The sequence below is a fragment of the Pelecanus crispus genome, chromosome 6 (assembly GCF_030463565.1).
Source record: "Pelecanus crispus isolate bPelCri1 chromosome 6, bPelCri1.pri, whole genome shotgun sequence".
Taxonomy (NCBI): Eukaryota; Metazoa; Chordata; class Aves; order Pelecaniformes; family Pelecanidae; genus Pelecanus; species Pelecanus crispus.
The window spans coordinates 50,274,482-50,289,950 of NC_134648.1; the positions used below are offsets into that span (position 1 = coordinate 50,274,482).

At 38.6% G+C, this 15,469-nt stretch overlaps 1 protein-coding gene across 30 annotated transcripts in view; it reads left to right on the forward strand.

The window, feature by feature from the left end:
* NRXN3 (neurexin 3) overlaps nucleotides 1-15,469 on the forward strand; it is a 1,006,895-nt gene that overhangs the window by 890,058 nt on the left and 101,368 nt on the right. For 8 of the 30 annotated variants that reach the window (XM_075711860.1, XM_075711870.1, XM_075711871.1 and 5 more), the window contains 2 exons: nucleotides 259-348; nucleotides 6,503-6,822. In XM_075711860.1, the coding sequence (XP_075567975.1) occupies nucleotides 259-348; nucleotides 6,503-6,822 (410 nt within the window). Of the gene's footprint in view, nucleotides 1-258; nucleotides 349-6,502; nucleotides 6,823-9,089; nucleotides 9,093-15,469 lie in introns of all 30 variants that reach the window. The other 22 variants (XM_075711855.1, XM_075711878.1, XM_075711866.1 and 19 more) reach the window with 5 other exon arrangements.

Genomic DNA, 15,469 nt, shown 5'->3' on the forward strand with positions numbered 1-15,469 from the left:
TGAGGGGAGAGAATCTGAGATATCTGTTTCATAGGATTTAACTTCTTTGACCTTCCAGAACCTCAGGCAATTAGATGTATAACTATTCTCCACCTTGCTAAAGATAAATGTCTCTCTTTTCAAATATATATGTACACACACGCGCACTTATTTATTTATAGCTAAATAAGGTCATAAAAAAACCCCAAAAATCTAGGATGTTTTAACTATTTCATTGACTTTTCAGATTGTTTTTAAGCTGTTTTTTAAACTTTAAAGGCAACACTGATAGTGAACGGTTCCAAATGGTAAAACAGAAAATCCCCTTCAAATATAACCGGCCTGTAGAGGAGTGGCTGCAGGAAAAAGGTAACAGTCATTAAAACTTTCATTTTAAACCCATTTGATTCTAAACCCTCATTTTTAAAGCCTGCAAATAAATGTTTCTTAAATTATAATCGCCTGCTGCATAAATGACTGTTTTAATTTTCATTATAATTTGTGTCAGCTTCCACCTGCCATATGTTGATAAATCATGCTATAATACATTGCTATTAAAATGCAGTTAAAGGGACGAAATTCTAAGCTTGCTATCATAGTAATGACAAACAAACAAGCAAAAATTCAGGAGACATTTTCTAAAAAAACAGAACAAAGAAGAAGAGCGAAGAGCAACAACATGTATTATGGCAATTTAACCACTGCATGATTTTCCTATTTTGATTTGGTTTTAAACTACATTTATATCTTTATTATCTAAGTTTTCTTAAAAAATTTCAAACCTACTTGTTAAACCACTTCCTTTAAGTTTCTTTTTTCTCATTAGTCTGATTAGCCACGATGGCTATGTGTTCCCTAATTGTATTAAGATAATTAAACATTTTTAACATTTTCATTTAAACTACAGTGAGGGAGACAGAGAAAGATGATTGTTCTGTCGCTCTTATACTATGTCTGGAGTACAGTTTGAACACTCAAATGTTACATTTGTTGAAGTTATGGGTCAAATTCTTCCCTAACTTAATCTCAGGTAGTGCTACTTAATTTTGTGGGTTTCCCTGGAGTAACTGGCCTCAGTTCAGCAGACTTGTTAAAATGCCTAAGTCCAGCTGGCTTGAGTGAGAGCTCTGCATACACTCGGTGACCTCTTGAAACGGGACTTGTGTCAGAACAGTAATGTTCTTTTATCAAGAATTTGGAGGGGGGAAAAAAATAATCTTGATGTAGACCGCATTCCAAAGCCTGCTGAAGACAACAGAATAACTCTTAGTGATTTCAGCAGGGTTTGGACTGGGTTCTTGATAATACAATGGAGCATAAGTCAGGAAGATCTTCTCCCTCTATACTAAATGTGGTATTTAAACAAAAAAAATCACTATAACTGACTCCTTGCCTTGATGTCTGGAAAGAGCAGAACACAATCTTCTCTTGTTTCCTTTTAAGAAAGTACTGCTGATAAAAGGGGGTGACCTTTGAACTCAAATCTTGCATTTTCTGTGCTTAGACTATGGTTGTTAAATTTTCCCAGAGGGAAAACCAATGTTTTGTAGGATTGGAAAAATATAATTTATGTTCTGTTTCAAACTTCTATCCTCAGCTGAATTAACAAATTGATTTAGCCAGTATGAATTAAGTTAAGGTCACGAAGGATGTGGTTAACTACAGTCAAAATATTTTTATGTGAAGGGTCTGATCCTGGAAAGTGTTGTGCACACTCAGTTCCCCTTGACTTCAGTGAGAGCTGATAGTGTTGCCCACTTTTCAGGTTTGGTCTACAATGGTATAATGTTTGTAACTAAAGCTAAAGTATTTGTGAATGTAAGACCAAAATATTTGTGTAACTAAAACAGAAATATTTTTTGACCACCAAGGTTTTATGGAACAGTTAATTCAGCTAAACTGTGAATAAATTTTATGATAAAGGTATACAGAAAATGCTTATTGAGTCTCAGTGGGTTGCCGTGTTAATTTACAAGATCAAACTAAAATAAAAAAAATAAAGCTTAACACTAAAAAGAGGATAATTTTGGTAAGTTTGAATTGCTAAAGTCCCTTTAACACTAAAGACAATGATTGCCTCAATTTTGTTAAAACAGATGCATGTCTAATTCCTTGATGCAATTCATGTGCTTGAGAAACCCACCTTGTTTTCTTTTGTGGTTTTTTGTTTTGTTTTTGGGTTTGGGGTTTTTTTTTGTTTGTTTTCCACCAAATCTTTTATTTTATGTCACTGCTTCTCCAAGTTTGAGCTTATAAGCATGCCAAGGCACTTTCATTTGTAAGCCATCCTGAAGTTTTGAACTGAAGTCTACCTTTTATGGATATTGTTGCTTTGTTAAAAGACTATCACACATGCAGTACGGGCTAAAAGAGACAATGTTTGAGCATTCAGACACTCTCAAAGCACTGGATGTTTTTAGGCTAGAAGGGTAGAGCCGTGTTTTTACTAAAGTGAAAGGAAAATCAGTCTTCACACTTTGAGTTAGGGAATGAAATTGTGCAGTGTAACACCTGGGACAATATAGCTTTGTTCCTTCATTCCAAAGTAGATAGATGTTTTCAGCAACTTAGGTACCACTCAAATTAAAAAATAAGAAGAATGAATAATTTACCTAGCTGTTCACCGACCTGCTCATCCATCTAACAATTAATGTAACATGGAAACCTTCTGTCAGAAGACTTTATAAAGATGATGAGTGAAAGGGTAGCTTGCTATCAAAATGGAACAAGATGAACTGATGGATGGATAAGTAGATAGATTCATCAAAGAGACAGCATATAGAATAGCTGTCTTGTCCATATCAGTTCTTGGCTTGAGTGAGGTAAGATGAAACAATTTTCGACTGACTTTTTTGAATGCCATAGATTTGGTCTTTCTTTGGTACCATTGTTACATTATTTGTAACAATGAAATAGTTCATTCTTGGAAAAGAAATATAATGCAACATCTTTCTGAAGTGGCATCATTACTGGTTTTTTTTTTGGGGGGGGGGGGGTAATTTTATAAATTGGTTTAAAATATTTTTAAGAGGAGCCCAGAATTACAATCTTGAATTATATGAGTAATAAGCAAAACATTAAACACTATTAACTTCACTGAGATTACGTATGTGAGTAAAAAAAGAAGTACTAGTCCTAAATTGTTCAACTTAAGTAGTCATAAAACCAGCAGATTTCCTTAGCAGAATATATGATGTCTGCTAAGGCGCAGATGTTGCCTATTCTTCAATTGGATGAGCTAATAAAGACCCAGAAGCATCTTATCAAAAGGACTGATCCTGGAAGTCTTTAATTCTTCAAATCTCTCTTAATTACATGTGAAGTCTCATTGATGTGAGTGACTGTACTTTTGAAGCAGAACTATTAGTGTGAATTAGGATTTGCAAAATCAAGCCCAAATCTCTTCTAGTGTTATGGAGAAGTTACACTTCACTAGGATTTCTCTGTGATATTTTTAATTGGTTTTCAGTCTTCCAAATGAAGAAGTCAATGAGAGAGCAAACAAAGAAACGAGAGCTTGAACTATTCAGAATATTTATGAAACACCTCAGAAACCTAAAATATGCTCATCATTTTTCTCCAGTATGACACTAAAATAGCAGTAGGAAGAGTTCTCTGTGGAAAAGAAGGACTGCAAGTCTGCAACCCTTACACACCTAGTAGAATTTACTAATGTGAACAGTTCCTCAATAAAATTCAGTGGGAAAAATGAATTTTACTTAGGGCAAGTAAGGGCTTCAGAACCATATCATCAAAAGAATGGTTAGAAGAGATCTATGGTGGCAGAATTAAGTGTATATTCTTTCAACAGTTTTCCCTCATTCCATGTGCATTTCCTTGTTCTCTTTATTCACACGTGTACACCATCGTAGAGTGAAGAATGAGGAATGACAGGTTGTAGGTGACTCCAACAAGTGATTGTTCTTTTAGCAAACACAGTTCTAGCACCAGTGCTGTCTCCAGCATTAACTGTATGGTGCACTGCATGAATCCTGGACTGGAAGACCACTTAACAAAGAAGGAAGACCCCAAAACACACAATCAGAGTTCCTTTTTTACTGCAGTGGGACCACCTCCTTGGTGTACACTTTCTTTCAGCATTAGGAGATGCAGATGAAGGCCCAGAAATGGAGACATGATCTTTTTTTCAGCCTTAATATACTAACTTCTCATTCTTGAAAGTAAAGCAAGAGATATGACAGATATGTCTAAAGCTGTGCTGTCGTCACCCACCCCTTGTCCCTTTGGTAAAAGCTGAAAAATGATACAGTATTGATTCAAGGGGAGAAAAGAATGGAAATGGAAAGCTTTGAATGGTCAATACCTTCCCTCCATTTTCAGGGATAACATCTTGAGATTAGTGAAATAACTCCCTGTTCTTTACTCATCTCACCTCCACCTTTTGGCACTCTATCATGAGTGAGGTGGGAAGGATGGAACAGTAGCAAGTGAAATGTCTGGGTATGTAGGGGCAAGGACAGGACAGAAAGAAATATAGTGCTAGAGGGAGGGAACATGTGAGGAGAAGGGAAAATGGTGTAGTAAGAACTTACAGCATAGCCATTAAAAATTCCAAAGCACAACAGGACAGAGAAGAAAAGCAAGCTCTGAGGATGTGGTATATGACAAGAGTTTGACCTTCTACAGTGTACACTGCCATTTCCTCTAGCTCAGACAGGAGCTGGGCTGAGAGGGCTGAATATTTTGACAGATATTTTTATTGGATCCTATTTTCCTTATAGACAAGAGGAAAGGCTCTGTTTTCACTTGCTGAGGATGTGTGGCTTCAGTGCATGTTTGTTGATGTTTTAATAGACATACGTTGCCTCTGGTAAGTTTAAAACCTCCTGAGATGCAGAATATTGCATCAGGTGTTTCAATACTTTCCAGGGGAAGGATACACCCCATTTTATTTCTCATTTCTTCATCAATGCACTTACTCCACCCTGATCAAGTCCTAGTGTTTCATTTACAAATCTGTGGGTGAGGAGCACAAGGGATGTGCAGCCCACCTCCACATGTCCATATGTTACACTTCTCCATATACTTTCACTTAGTTAGCTAGGGCCCTCTTTGGGGACAGGAACTCCTTTCAGATACATTTCTTCTCTTGTCCCCATTCTCTTCCCCATGGTCCATCCTGTCACCATAAGATGATGCAACACCGCATCACCACTTGACTTCGAGACCCGTCACGACGACCACCAAAATTGGTGAGCTCCCCCTCATATTTTGATCTACTCTTACCACTGGCTATGAAGGAATGAGCAGTGGGTTATAGGCTATGCTTTGCTACATGGTGGCATTTTGCACCTCTCCTCAGGGTGGACTAGAGAGAGGAAGTGGTGAGTGAGAACTGGGGAGCGGGAATGGGATGGGGACATGTGTTGCAAACTTCACAGAAATGGGAAAACACAGGAGATATTTGAATGATGACTGACTTGATGCTGCATTGATAACCCTTCTGAGCTCTGCCCAGTCTGGTTGTCTGTTAATTCAACAGATTCCAGGTGGCATGCCCCTAATCTTCTGAGGAACAGTGAAATTATAGGCACTGCCTTTGCACTGCATGAAGCAATTTATTTCTTAACATAGTCAACCTAGTGCAGCCTGGGACATAAGCAAGATTTATAGAGCAGTCCAGGCTGAATGTGATTTAAGTGTCCTGCAAAACTAGGTGAATTGGCAATTGTTACAAGATTTAATTTTAATAAATATATTTTTCATTACATATGATATTAGACAACTCCTAACACTCAAGATGTGGCCTTGAGTAAACCACTTAACCTGCCTACATTTGAATTTCACTGTCTGTAAGAGGGCAGTCACATGTAAGGCATTCTGGGGCTTACCCATTCTGAAGCTCTATGTTATTCTCGCTATTTCAAAAACTTTGCTCTTTCAGAGACATCACAAATGTTTGCATTTGGTGTTTCTTGGTTTTAGATTTGTGAGCCTTCACAACACAAAATTTACAGGTGGGAGATCATGACTGATCCTGTCTTAAGATTCCTACACAATTTTTATATCACCATCATTTTTTTCTGATGTTTTACTGTCCTCAAGCCACCCCTTAAAACCTTTGCATTATTAAAAGTGGCTTTATGAGTTAATCCCATCCTTTGACCAGTCAAAATAGAAGGTTTATTTAAGGGCTAAAGCTTGACAGGTACTGCATTCTGAATTGACAGTAGAAAAACAGCCTTATTTTTAGTTTAAAATTACTCCAACTCTAAAAGAGTGGGTTCAAATTTCTGACTGAGTCAAAGCTCCTCCAGAGTTTTGATGCGTGAGTGGATGCTGAAGTATGAAGTTCAGTTTTAGCTGTTCTTGCTTTCAGGCTAATCTTCCTTATTTATGAGCTTTAGGCAGTCCATTTGCATACTGTGTTTCTATAGTCATCATAAACACTACCAAGAATGAATCTACTTCTTTGTTGTCCGTCATTTCTGGCCAGGACTCAATGTAGGATACAAAGTAAAGGAAATGTCTGGCAATAATGTTATTCACCCCCCTTCACTAGGACGACAGTTAACGATCTTCAACACCCAGGCGCAAATAGCCATAGGAGGGAAGGACAGAGGGCGTCTCTTCCAAGGCCAGCTCTCCGGTCTCTATTACAATGGCTTGAAAGTGCTGAACATGGCAGCGGAGAACAACCCCAACATTAAAATTAATGGAAGTGTCCGACTCGTTGGGGAAGTCCCTTCCATCTTGGGAACAACACCCACAACCTCTGTGCCACCGGAAATGTCTACTACAGTCATGGAAACCACAACTACGATGGCCACCACTACAACCCGAAAAAATCGTTCGCCACCCAGCATCCAGGTGAGTCAATTAGTCTTCTGCATTTCCTTGGGTTCTTAATTAGTCTGCTGTTTTGCTGCTCACTTGTAAGTTCGTGGGAGCCATGTTCTCTGAATCATGCTCCATGTAACTGTTTTAATAATGTTATATAGCATAAATCACCACAAAATGTTGTCCTCCTGTGTTGGTGAACAAACAGCTGGATGAATTATTATGGCACGTGTACGTGATAATGGGGACAGATTTTGCTCCTGTTCTAGTGCAACCCCATTTATGTAAGTAGGATTGCCCCTATGTGAATGAGAACATGATTTTAACCATGTTTCCACAGTTCCACATGTGGAGAAATGTATTCCCAAGAGAGTCACAAAGCTTAACCGGGGGGTGGGTGTATGGTTATTCATTATTATGACAGTATGTACTGCTGCAACAGTGAAGTTCATAATGGGGAGAAAAGCAATGGAGCATTACTTCCAGGTAGAACCATTTTTCATTTTCCTTTTATAGCTTTCCTGTAGAAAATTCTAAAGGAACGCTATCAAGATCAGTTTCTTGCAAAATGTAGATGTTCCAACATAGAGCGGTTCCAGCGTCTTTGGTAAAATCATTCCTACAAAAAAATTAATTTCAGATGTTCCAGCTTAATTGTGCCAATATAGTGTTTTCAGTCCTAAAAATGCAGTGGTTTTAGAACCACTTATGTGGCACCCAGAATATGGTATTGATTAGAAATAAACACCTTCAATTGGCTCTCCTTGTCTGTGCAGAGAAAAGAATTATGTATATAACCAATCTGAGCAGTGGATCAGATTTTGAAAATTATTTATTTCAGTGGCCTACTATCATCTTATCAACTAGGATGAAAAATTTGTTTTAAAATCTTTATTTGCATCAGAACCTCATCCTGTAGAAATCGACATAATTTCATTGACACCAGCACACACTGGCTGAGACACTGGCGAGTGATTATTGATTGGAGTCTGACTTTATTAAGCCTCCAGAGAAAGTTATATTGTTGTCTAGTTGGAGAAAAAATTTAAATTATTCCATCTGCTTTCCTGAAACAATTTCTGCTGCTTGGAACAGAAGACCTTAATGAAGTCAAGGACTTTGAAATCATACAAGTTGCATGCTTGCTTCAGAAGGTTTAATCAGTTAGTGCTTGTGCTTGTATAAATATGACCATTCTCTTTATTTTTTATCTAGTCCTGGTCACTTAGGATAAGAAAACACAAAAATCATCCTCTTAATTGTGTAGGAGGTCAGGCCACAGCTGGAGTATTGTGTCCAGTTCTGGGCCCCTCAGTACAAAAGAGATGGAGCTACTGGAGAGAGTCCAGCAAAAGGCCTCTAAGATGGTTAAGGGACTGGAGCATCTGTCCTATGAGAAAAGGCTGAGGGAGCTGGCATTGTTCAGCTTGGAGAAGGCTCAGGGGGATCTTATCAATGTGTACAGATACCTGAAGGGAGGGTATAAAGATGACAGTAGTACCCAGTGACAGGCCCAGAGGCAATGGACACAAAGCTGAAACACAGGAGTTTCCCTCTAAACATCAGGAAACACTTTTTTACTGTGCGAGTGACTGAGCACTGCTGCAGGTTGCCCAGAGAGGTTGTGGAGTGTCCATGCTTCTAAATATTCAAAAGCCATCTGCACATGGTCCTGGCCAACTGGCTCTGGGTGACCCTGCTTGAGTAGGCAGGGTAGACCAGATGACCTCCAGAGGTCCCTTCCAACCACAACCATTCTGTGATTCTGTGAGGTACCTCTGGCTGCAGTGGAAATTACAACTATTAGAGTAATTAATTCCAAGCCAAGGTTTAACATTGACCCCTTTGGTACTCTGTAAATCCAGTTGGCAGCAGGAATGGGATTGACTTATTAGCCTCAAACACCCAGTAGGTGATTTATAGTCTCAGCTAAATGAGGGGAAATTACCCCAGGTTTGGTCACTGTTTGTCATAAACTTTGAAAGAATTACAGTTCCTTCTCAGTGGCTAGCTCTAATTTTAGAGAAAATCTTTGTGCAGTTACATCTCCAGAAGAATAAAGTCTGTGGTCCTGATCCTGCTTTACTTCATTTATTTATTTTATTTAGTTAGTTTATTTTATTTAGTTTATTGGAGATTTTCTGTAATTTGTAAATTACAGCAGCAGAACTGTGTTTAGCTTATAGGAGTGTAACGGAGAGTAGCGCTGGACTTTTGCAGGCTGGGTCAAGCTGGAAATGACCCTGGCTTACTTGAAGAGGAACTCTTCCAGAAAGCTGCCTGCCTAACCTACGTGGCAGTTCAGTCAGCCTGTAGAGACCACTGTGTGCTGAAAGAGCATCAAGAAGATTTAATAAAGTGTCAAAGTGCTTCTAAAAACATGGTTAGAGCAGTGATTTCCTGGATACACATGCACCACAACAAATGGCCTCATCTCAGCTGATATTAAAGCAATAACTCTTTGACACTTCATGCTACCCACTGAAAGAAAGATAAAGGTCAATATGTACCTCCATTACAACTTTCTGCATTTCAATATCGGGCCATTTTATTGCTGTCGCAGCACAGAGGCTCACCTATTTTCCTTACTCTTGGTAGAATTTGATTCTGTCAGCTTAAGTTGTGTTATTTGTGTGGTGAAACTGAGAAGAAATTGTCTTTTTCTGTTTGGGCAGTATCTCCAGCTGTGGTTTTCAGATGCCTAATGGTTATTTTATCTCGCTTGGGTTCGACATCACCATTGTCAAGCCTCCTTACAATTTTAGATCTAAGTGGTGCAAAAATCTAATAGAACAAGTTTGTTCTTTAGGGAACGTAAAATATAGCTACCTAAGGCTATGAGTGGTACAAATACAGTTAGTTATTACCTTACTCCAGTTTTCTCTTTTCTGCTCAGAAATAAACAGTTTTTCTTCACTTTCAAGGCCATTCACAGTTTAGCCTCTTCTCTCCCCATTCTGATCAGCATGATTCAAGCATTTTTTTGTGCACTTCTTAGGTTTGATCATAAGAATCTGCTTCCTGGTACCATCCACAAGGCAACAGTAGGTTATTTTTCCAATCCCATTGAAACCCTCCTTTCATCATGATGCGTGCCAAAAAGTTTCCAGAGGTTAGGCTGATGATGGTCTAAGGCAGCTGTTTATCAAGACAATCAATATTGTCACTTTTTTGGTTTTACTATCCGTTTTTCTGTATCCATGTGTGATATCTTGTTTTATGCTTAGATTGCAGACTCCTTGGGTTCAAAATGTACTTTTTATTATGCATGTGTACTCTACTTGGCACAGAAGGGTTCTGGACTATCATAGAAATACCAAGCATAATACAAGTAAAAGTAAAGCATCTAATGCAAAATAGCAAGAATCGGGATAAAGGATTATTATTCTTACTGCATTAGAAGTATTTGTGCTATTTGTATTACTCATTTTCATATGTAAGTAACTGAAACTTCTCCTTTTTGAAATGCATATAACGCTTGTGCAGAATATGAAGTCTGTAATCCCAAAATGTTACAAAATCCAGGGGAATATCAGTAGGATTTAGATTTACACATCACTTGTTAAGAAAGTACAGAAGAGCACAATAACTGCAAAGATTTCTTCTGCTTGTAACGTACACCAAGTATTTTAGAGCACAGTTAGACTAAAACAGCTGGGAAAATGAAGTGCTTTAAAAATACACAGCATATGCACAGACCGATGACATGCTTTTCAGTTGGTGAAGATCCCAAACATGGGATATAGTCTTGGACAAACAACCAAGACAAAGGGAATTGAGAGAAAAATATTACTGGAAATACCCAGTGGCAATGATATTAGCATTTAAAATGTCTGTAACTTCACTTTGGTTTAAAATTTATAACGGCATTTCTGCAAGGCAGTGAAACCCAGATCAGTGGAGGACAGGCAGGATTTGAGTGAGAAACAGTCGAGATGTATGACTGTATGCTATACCTATAGGAATGTTTCTGTGATTCATATATCCTTCAGAGGCCTTGAAGGAAGATAACAAGAACTCACCTTTTTCTGTTAACTGAAAATAAGCGAGAAAAAGGATTTTCAATTTGTGTTTGTTTCAGTGAGTTGCAAACGGTGCTGGTGCTTTGCTGCCCCGAGTAGAAACGCTGGTTTGACTTTCTCACGTGTGGTTTTGTTCTGGATTTAACTACAGTCTGTTCAGAAGTGACATGTGTTGTACTAAATTCCTGCTGCCGGTCTCAGGGCCCTGACACACCAGACTCTCCTGTGATAACAGCATCCTCCCTGGGACTTCTGCTTTGCCACGTTACCCTACAAAGACCTCAAAGACAAGCTGTTAGCTTTTGCGCGTGGTACAGCAGCATACTGTGCAGGCTGCTATTAGATAAGAGTCACTGTACTGTACCACGCTGTATTCTTGCAAGTCTGCCATGTTTCTCGCAGGGTTACTTCATTAGCAATTTTTAAAGATCCTGGAATCTCACGTGTCCCTATTTCCTGATTTAAAGCACAGCTTCAATTATTAGTGAAGTAGTTCAGGGATTTCTGGGTTTGGGAGACTTCTCTGAAAACGAGGTAAAGTGAGACTCATTCTCTTGGCTTCTACTTCCATGTCAGCTGCTTATATGCTCAGAATTTATTTAGTCAGTCACTGCTCAAAGCTTTTTAGGAGACTCTCCATATGCTCTCATGTGGCACATTCCGTCCAGTTCACAGCTGGGTCATTCAGTTTTCAAACGATTTGTGTAAAGATATCTTTGAAGTTAATTAAGTAAAGCTAGTCTAGAAAAGCATGCATGGTGATACACGAGTCTTCCATTCAAAACATGTTGAGTTCAGCAAATCCAAGATATGATCCCAGCTGGTGCATGGGTCCTTAAGGAGAACCGCTCCAGATAAGCTTCTGGAGGCCCTCGGGCCTACTGACCTAGGGCAGGGCCCTAGTATGTCTGCCCTATGACATGGATGGCTGGGGTCCCAAGACCAAAATCACAGACAGTTTTCTGTGAAAAAGAAATCTTCTTTTTCTTCTCCTCTCCCTTCTGGGAGGACAGATGGACATCTGGTTATGCTCTCCATGAGGAGGCAGAAACTGTGTGCTCTGTTGCGTACCCAGTGCATGCCTCAACTTCTTAGGATAAGGCTAATGACGCTTGCCAAATTGTTCAAACTGTAGCTTGGAGGTGATGAGAATAAATTACTTGTGGATGTTTTCAGCTATAATCTTACAGCCATAGAATGACAGTGTATGATATATAATATGCAGAATCTTCTCTCTAAGAAATAGAAGAGGGGATCTGCCTGTTATCCATATGGAGAGGCCAGCCCATTGGCATGACTCAGAATAAGGTTCTCAACCTTTTATTTTAACCATTAGGCTTTCCAGCCTTCTAACTGTGTTTTCTATTGAGGGTCCAATAATCTTGATTAATGTCTTTCCATAACGTGCAGCTCCAGGCTAAATCCTTTCTTACAGTGTATATCACAAAGGAAAATAGCACAGAAGATTTGTCAGTCTAATTAGACTTTCACTGTCAGCTAAGACAAAATTGTCTCACCCTTGGTCTTGCCTAAGTACTTTCTTTTACACTCATAGATAACAATTTTGGGGGGGAAAGAAATTGGCCTTTAATTTAGTTTTTGCTTCTTATAAGTCACCAGTGACATTTTCATCCCAAGACTGCAAAACTCTAATGAAAAAAAAGAGCTTTTGATAAGTCTCTGCTTTAAAGACTGACTTCATTGGCCCATTGGTACCACTGAGAATTATGCAATCTGGCTCTCATCCCTCCTTTCCTGCTTCTTCCTCAACTGTTTTTTCTTAAAGAGACCACAGCTCCCACCCTGTACCATCTTTCAGAATTAAATCCTTTCTCCTGCACTACAGTCCTGCTGTTTGAGTGAGATGGTAAAGTTGCATTGCTGCAGTGAAATTCACAAAATGGCATTTATTTATTCACAGTCACATCTCTTCTGCAATGATTAAATGGTAACATGGTTTGGGCAGAGAAAGAAAGAGAATTTGGAAGGAAGAATCCAAATGTGGGATAGAAAATTTTCTGCAAACTACTGTTCATGCAGGTTACAGAGTGATTAATTCAAATGACCGCTAAATACCAAATGATCTCTAAATACCTCACAAGTATGTAGTATAGAAATAGATTTAGTGCACACTGAAATACAGAATCTTTGGTGTGTAACGCAGTAGCTACCTAGCCAGAAACATGTATATGATATGATAATGTTCTGTATGGGAAACGGATAAAAATATTCTCCAAGTTTTAACCGAGTACTAGATGGGGGAGTGGTGTGGTGTGTTTAAATTATATTTATCGATGTAGTGTTCAGGATATTCAGGTTGCCTATAAAGCTCATATAATCTAAAACATAATCCTGTATTTTCATTATTTCATTTACTTTCTGCAGAAGACAGGTGTGCTGCGCTTCTGGAAGTGCCATGGTGAACCAGGAGTTCAGTACCCATCCAAAAGGAGAATGTGATTTTACTGTAATTTTATTTCTTCCAGCGTACACTCCCAAGTGCTGACAAGTACTGATGATGGAAATAAGCTCAGCCTTGTATTTCTCCTAAGCACAATTACAGTAATAAAGAACACTGTATTTGTAAAACAGCTTATGCATATGCTGGTGTATGCTGTCATTTGTTGACATTATCACCAGTGATATCTGAACATTTAACTTAGTAACCATTGTCAGCTCCAAATGGAGACTACTCTTTTATGACTCCTGGGGAGGGATTTGATTGAATGCGTGTGGCAAACTTGAGTGCCACAAGTTGACGTATAGTATGATTTCTCAAAATATAGCTTAAACTCATTCTTTGGATAACCTGTTTTTATATACTAGTGTTGTCAAGTAGTCACTTCAGCCACTCCTCTGTGTGTTCTTCTGGGTCCCACATTGTCTTTTTATTTCTTCAGTCTAATAGTTTACAGAAGGCCTGAGTTAGCTGATTCATTTCTACCAGGGTTGAGTTTACCCTGCCTTTACTCTGCAGATCTGAACAATCATTTGGGACTTGCAGCAAAATCTCAGCTGGTGTTTTTGACACATATACTCAGTTCTGTTCTATTGTGAATTTTGGAAATGAAGATTTGGGCCAGTGTATGAAGGGGGGCTGCTCTACCACCTTTCTAGAATCTCAGCTCTTTTTTAGATATTCTCTGATTAATTTTTTTATCTTGATTAAGAATTTATTGAAATATTTCCTTAATTTTAGGTGACCAAAAAACCACCCTTTTCTGTAATAAAAGGATAAGAAGCTGTAATAACAGCTGTAGTAAACTGATACCTACCTTCTCCAGGCAGGCAGGCAGGCAGGCATACATTTCTCGGAAAGTACCTTCAATAACATCAGTATGTATTTTTTTTTTCAGGGCACAGTATCCCTTTGTGTATTTAGATATGTCATTTGCCCTGCCAAAAAGGATTCTTGAAAGTCACGTGGAAGACTATGTTCAAAATCTGATTAATACAGTACTCAGGAACTAAAGCTACTATAGTTGACCATACATTTGATCACATGCCAAATGAATGAATAGGACAAGTCTGTTGTTCTAGGATGGTTGTGCAGCGACAATATATGATGAAGAGATCCAATACTGCAAAAGCAACTGCTTAGAAATAAATGGAGTAGAATCAATGGTTATATCTCAAATATAGTTGGAGGATTGGCTCATGTTTTGTTAGAGCATATCTGCTTTGCTTGCTATTTATATACTTCAGGGAAATGCCTAGAAGCTGCAGACATTGCAAAAATACTTTCAGAGCATATAGTTCCATTTTATTTGTTTGGGTTTTTTTACAAGATTGGCTGAGAGGTGGGAATGTACATCTTACCTTTCCTAGCTCATATCTGAATGAATGTGCCGAAATTAGAAACACATCCATGCTGTTGTGACAGATCTGCTTTCTGAAACCATCTAATTAATGCCTTGGGTTTTTCTGTAGAATGATGGTGCTGTTAACTAGCAGAAACAGAAGAATTTCTGCTAGTTTCTTCTTCATCTGTGGGATGAGTTGTCACTGCTTTGCAAGATATGTCTGTCAGAGTACAGCTCTTAAAAGTAGCGATTAGCAAGGCAGGCTATACAACCACCAATCCTTTCTCTCCTCCCTTAGATGGCGTATGAGTAGGTGGGATGTTGTTCATTTTGATTGCAAAATTACTTCTATTATATTCTGAAAGATAAGAATTTGTTTCCACAAAATTTCAACAGAAAAATAAAGCCAAAGGGGTAAGGAATTGGATTTCAGTCTCTTGGTATTTCATGAGATGCAAATGCTCCCCTTCTTCTTTCTTATAGTCTGTTTTTGGAGAAAATTTGGTCTGTTGGCATTTAACCCTTATAATGACTCATGAAGGGACCATCTTCCCTAATAATTGCTTTGAGAGTTTTCCACTGGTGCTGTGTTGCCCATTTTGCTGTGTCTCAGATCGGTTGTGCTAAGGAAATTGATTTGTGGGTAAGGACACTTCTAAGGAATACCAGTAGTTTATTAGGAGGCATGAACCAGAGAATGGGAAACATTGGGAATGCTCTAATGGCTAAATGTATGAAAGTGGGTAGAGAAAGGATGAATACTGAAGTGGAGACAAGGAACTAAGATCCAGAGGATGAGACACATCTATCTCATAGAGGTATGGGAAGGAAGCAGCAAGATTTAAAGATGGAGAGTGACATGGC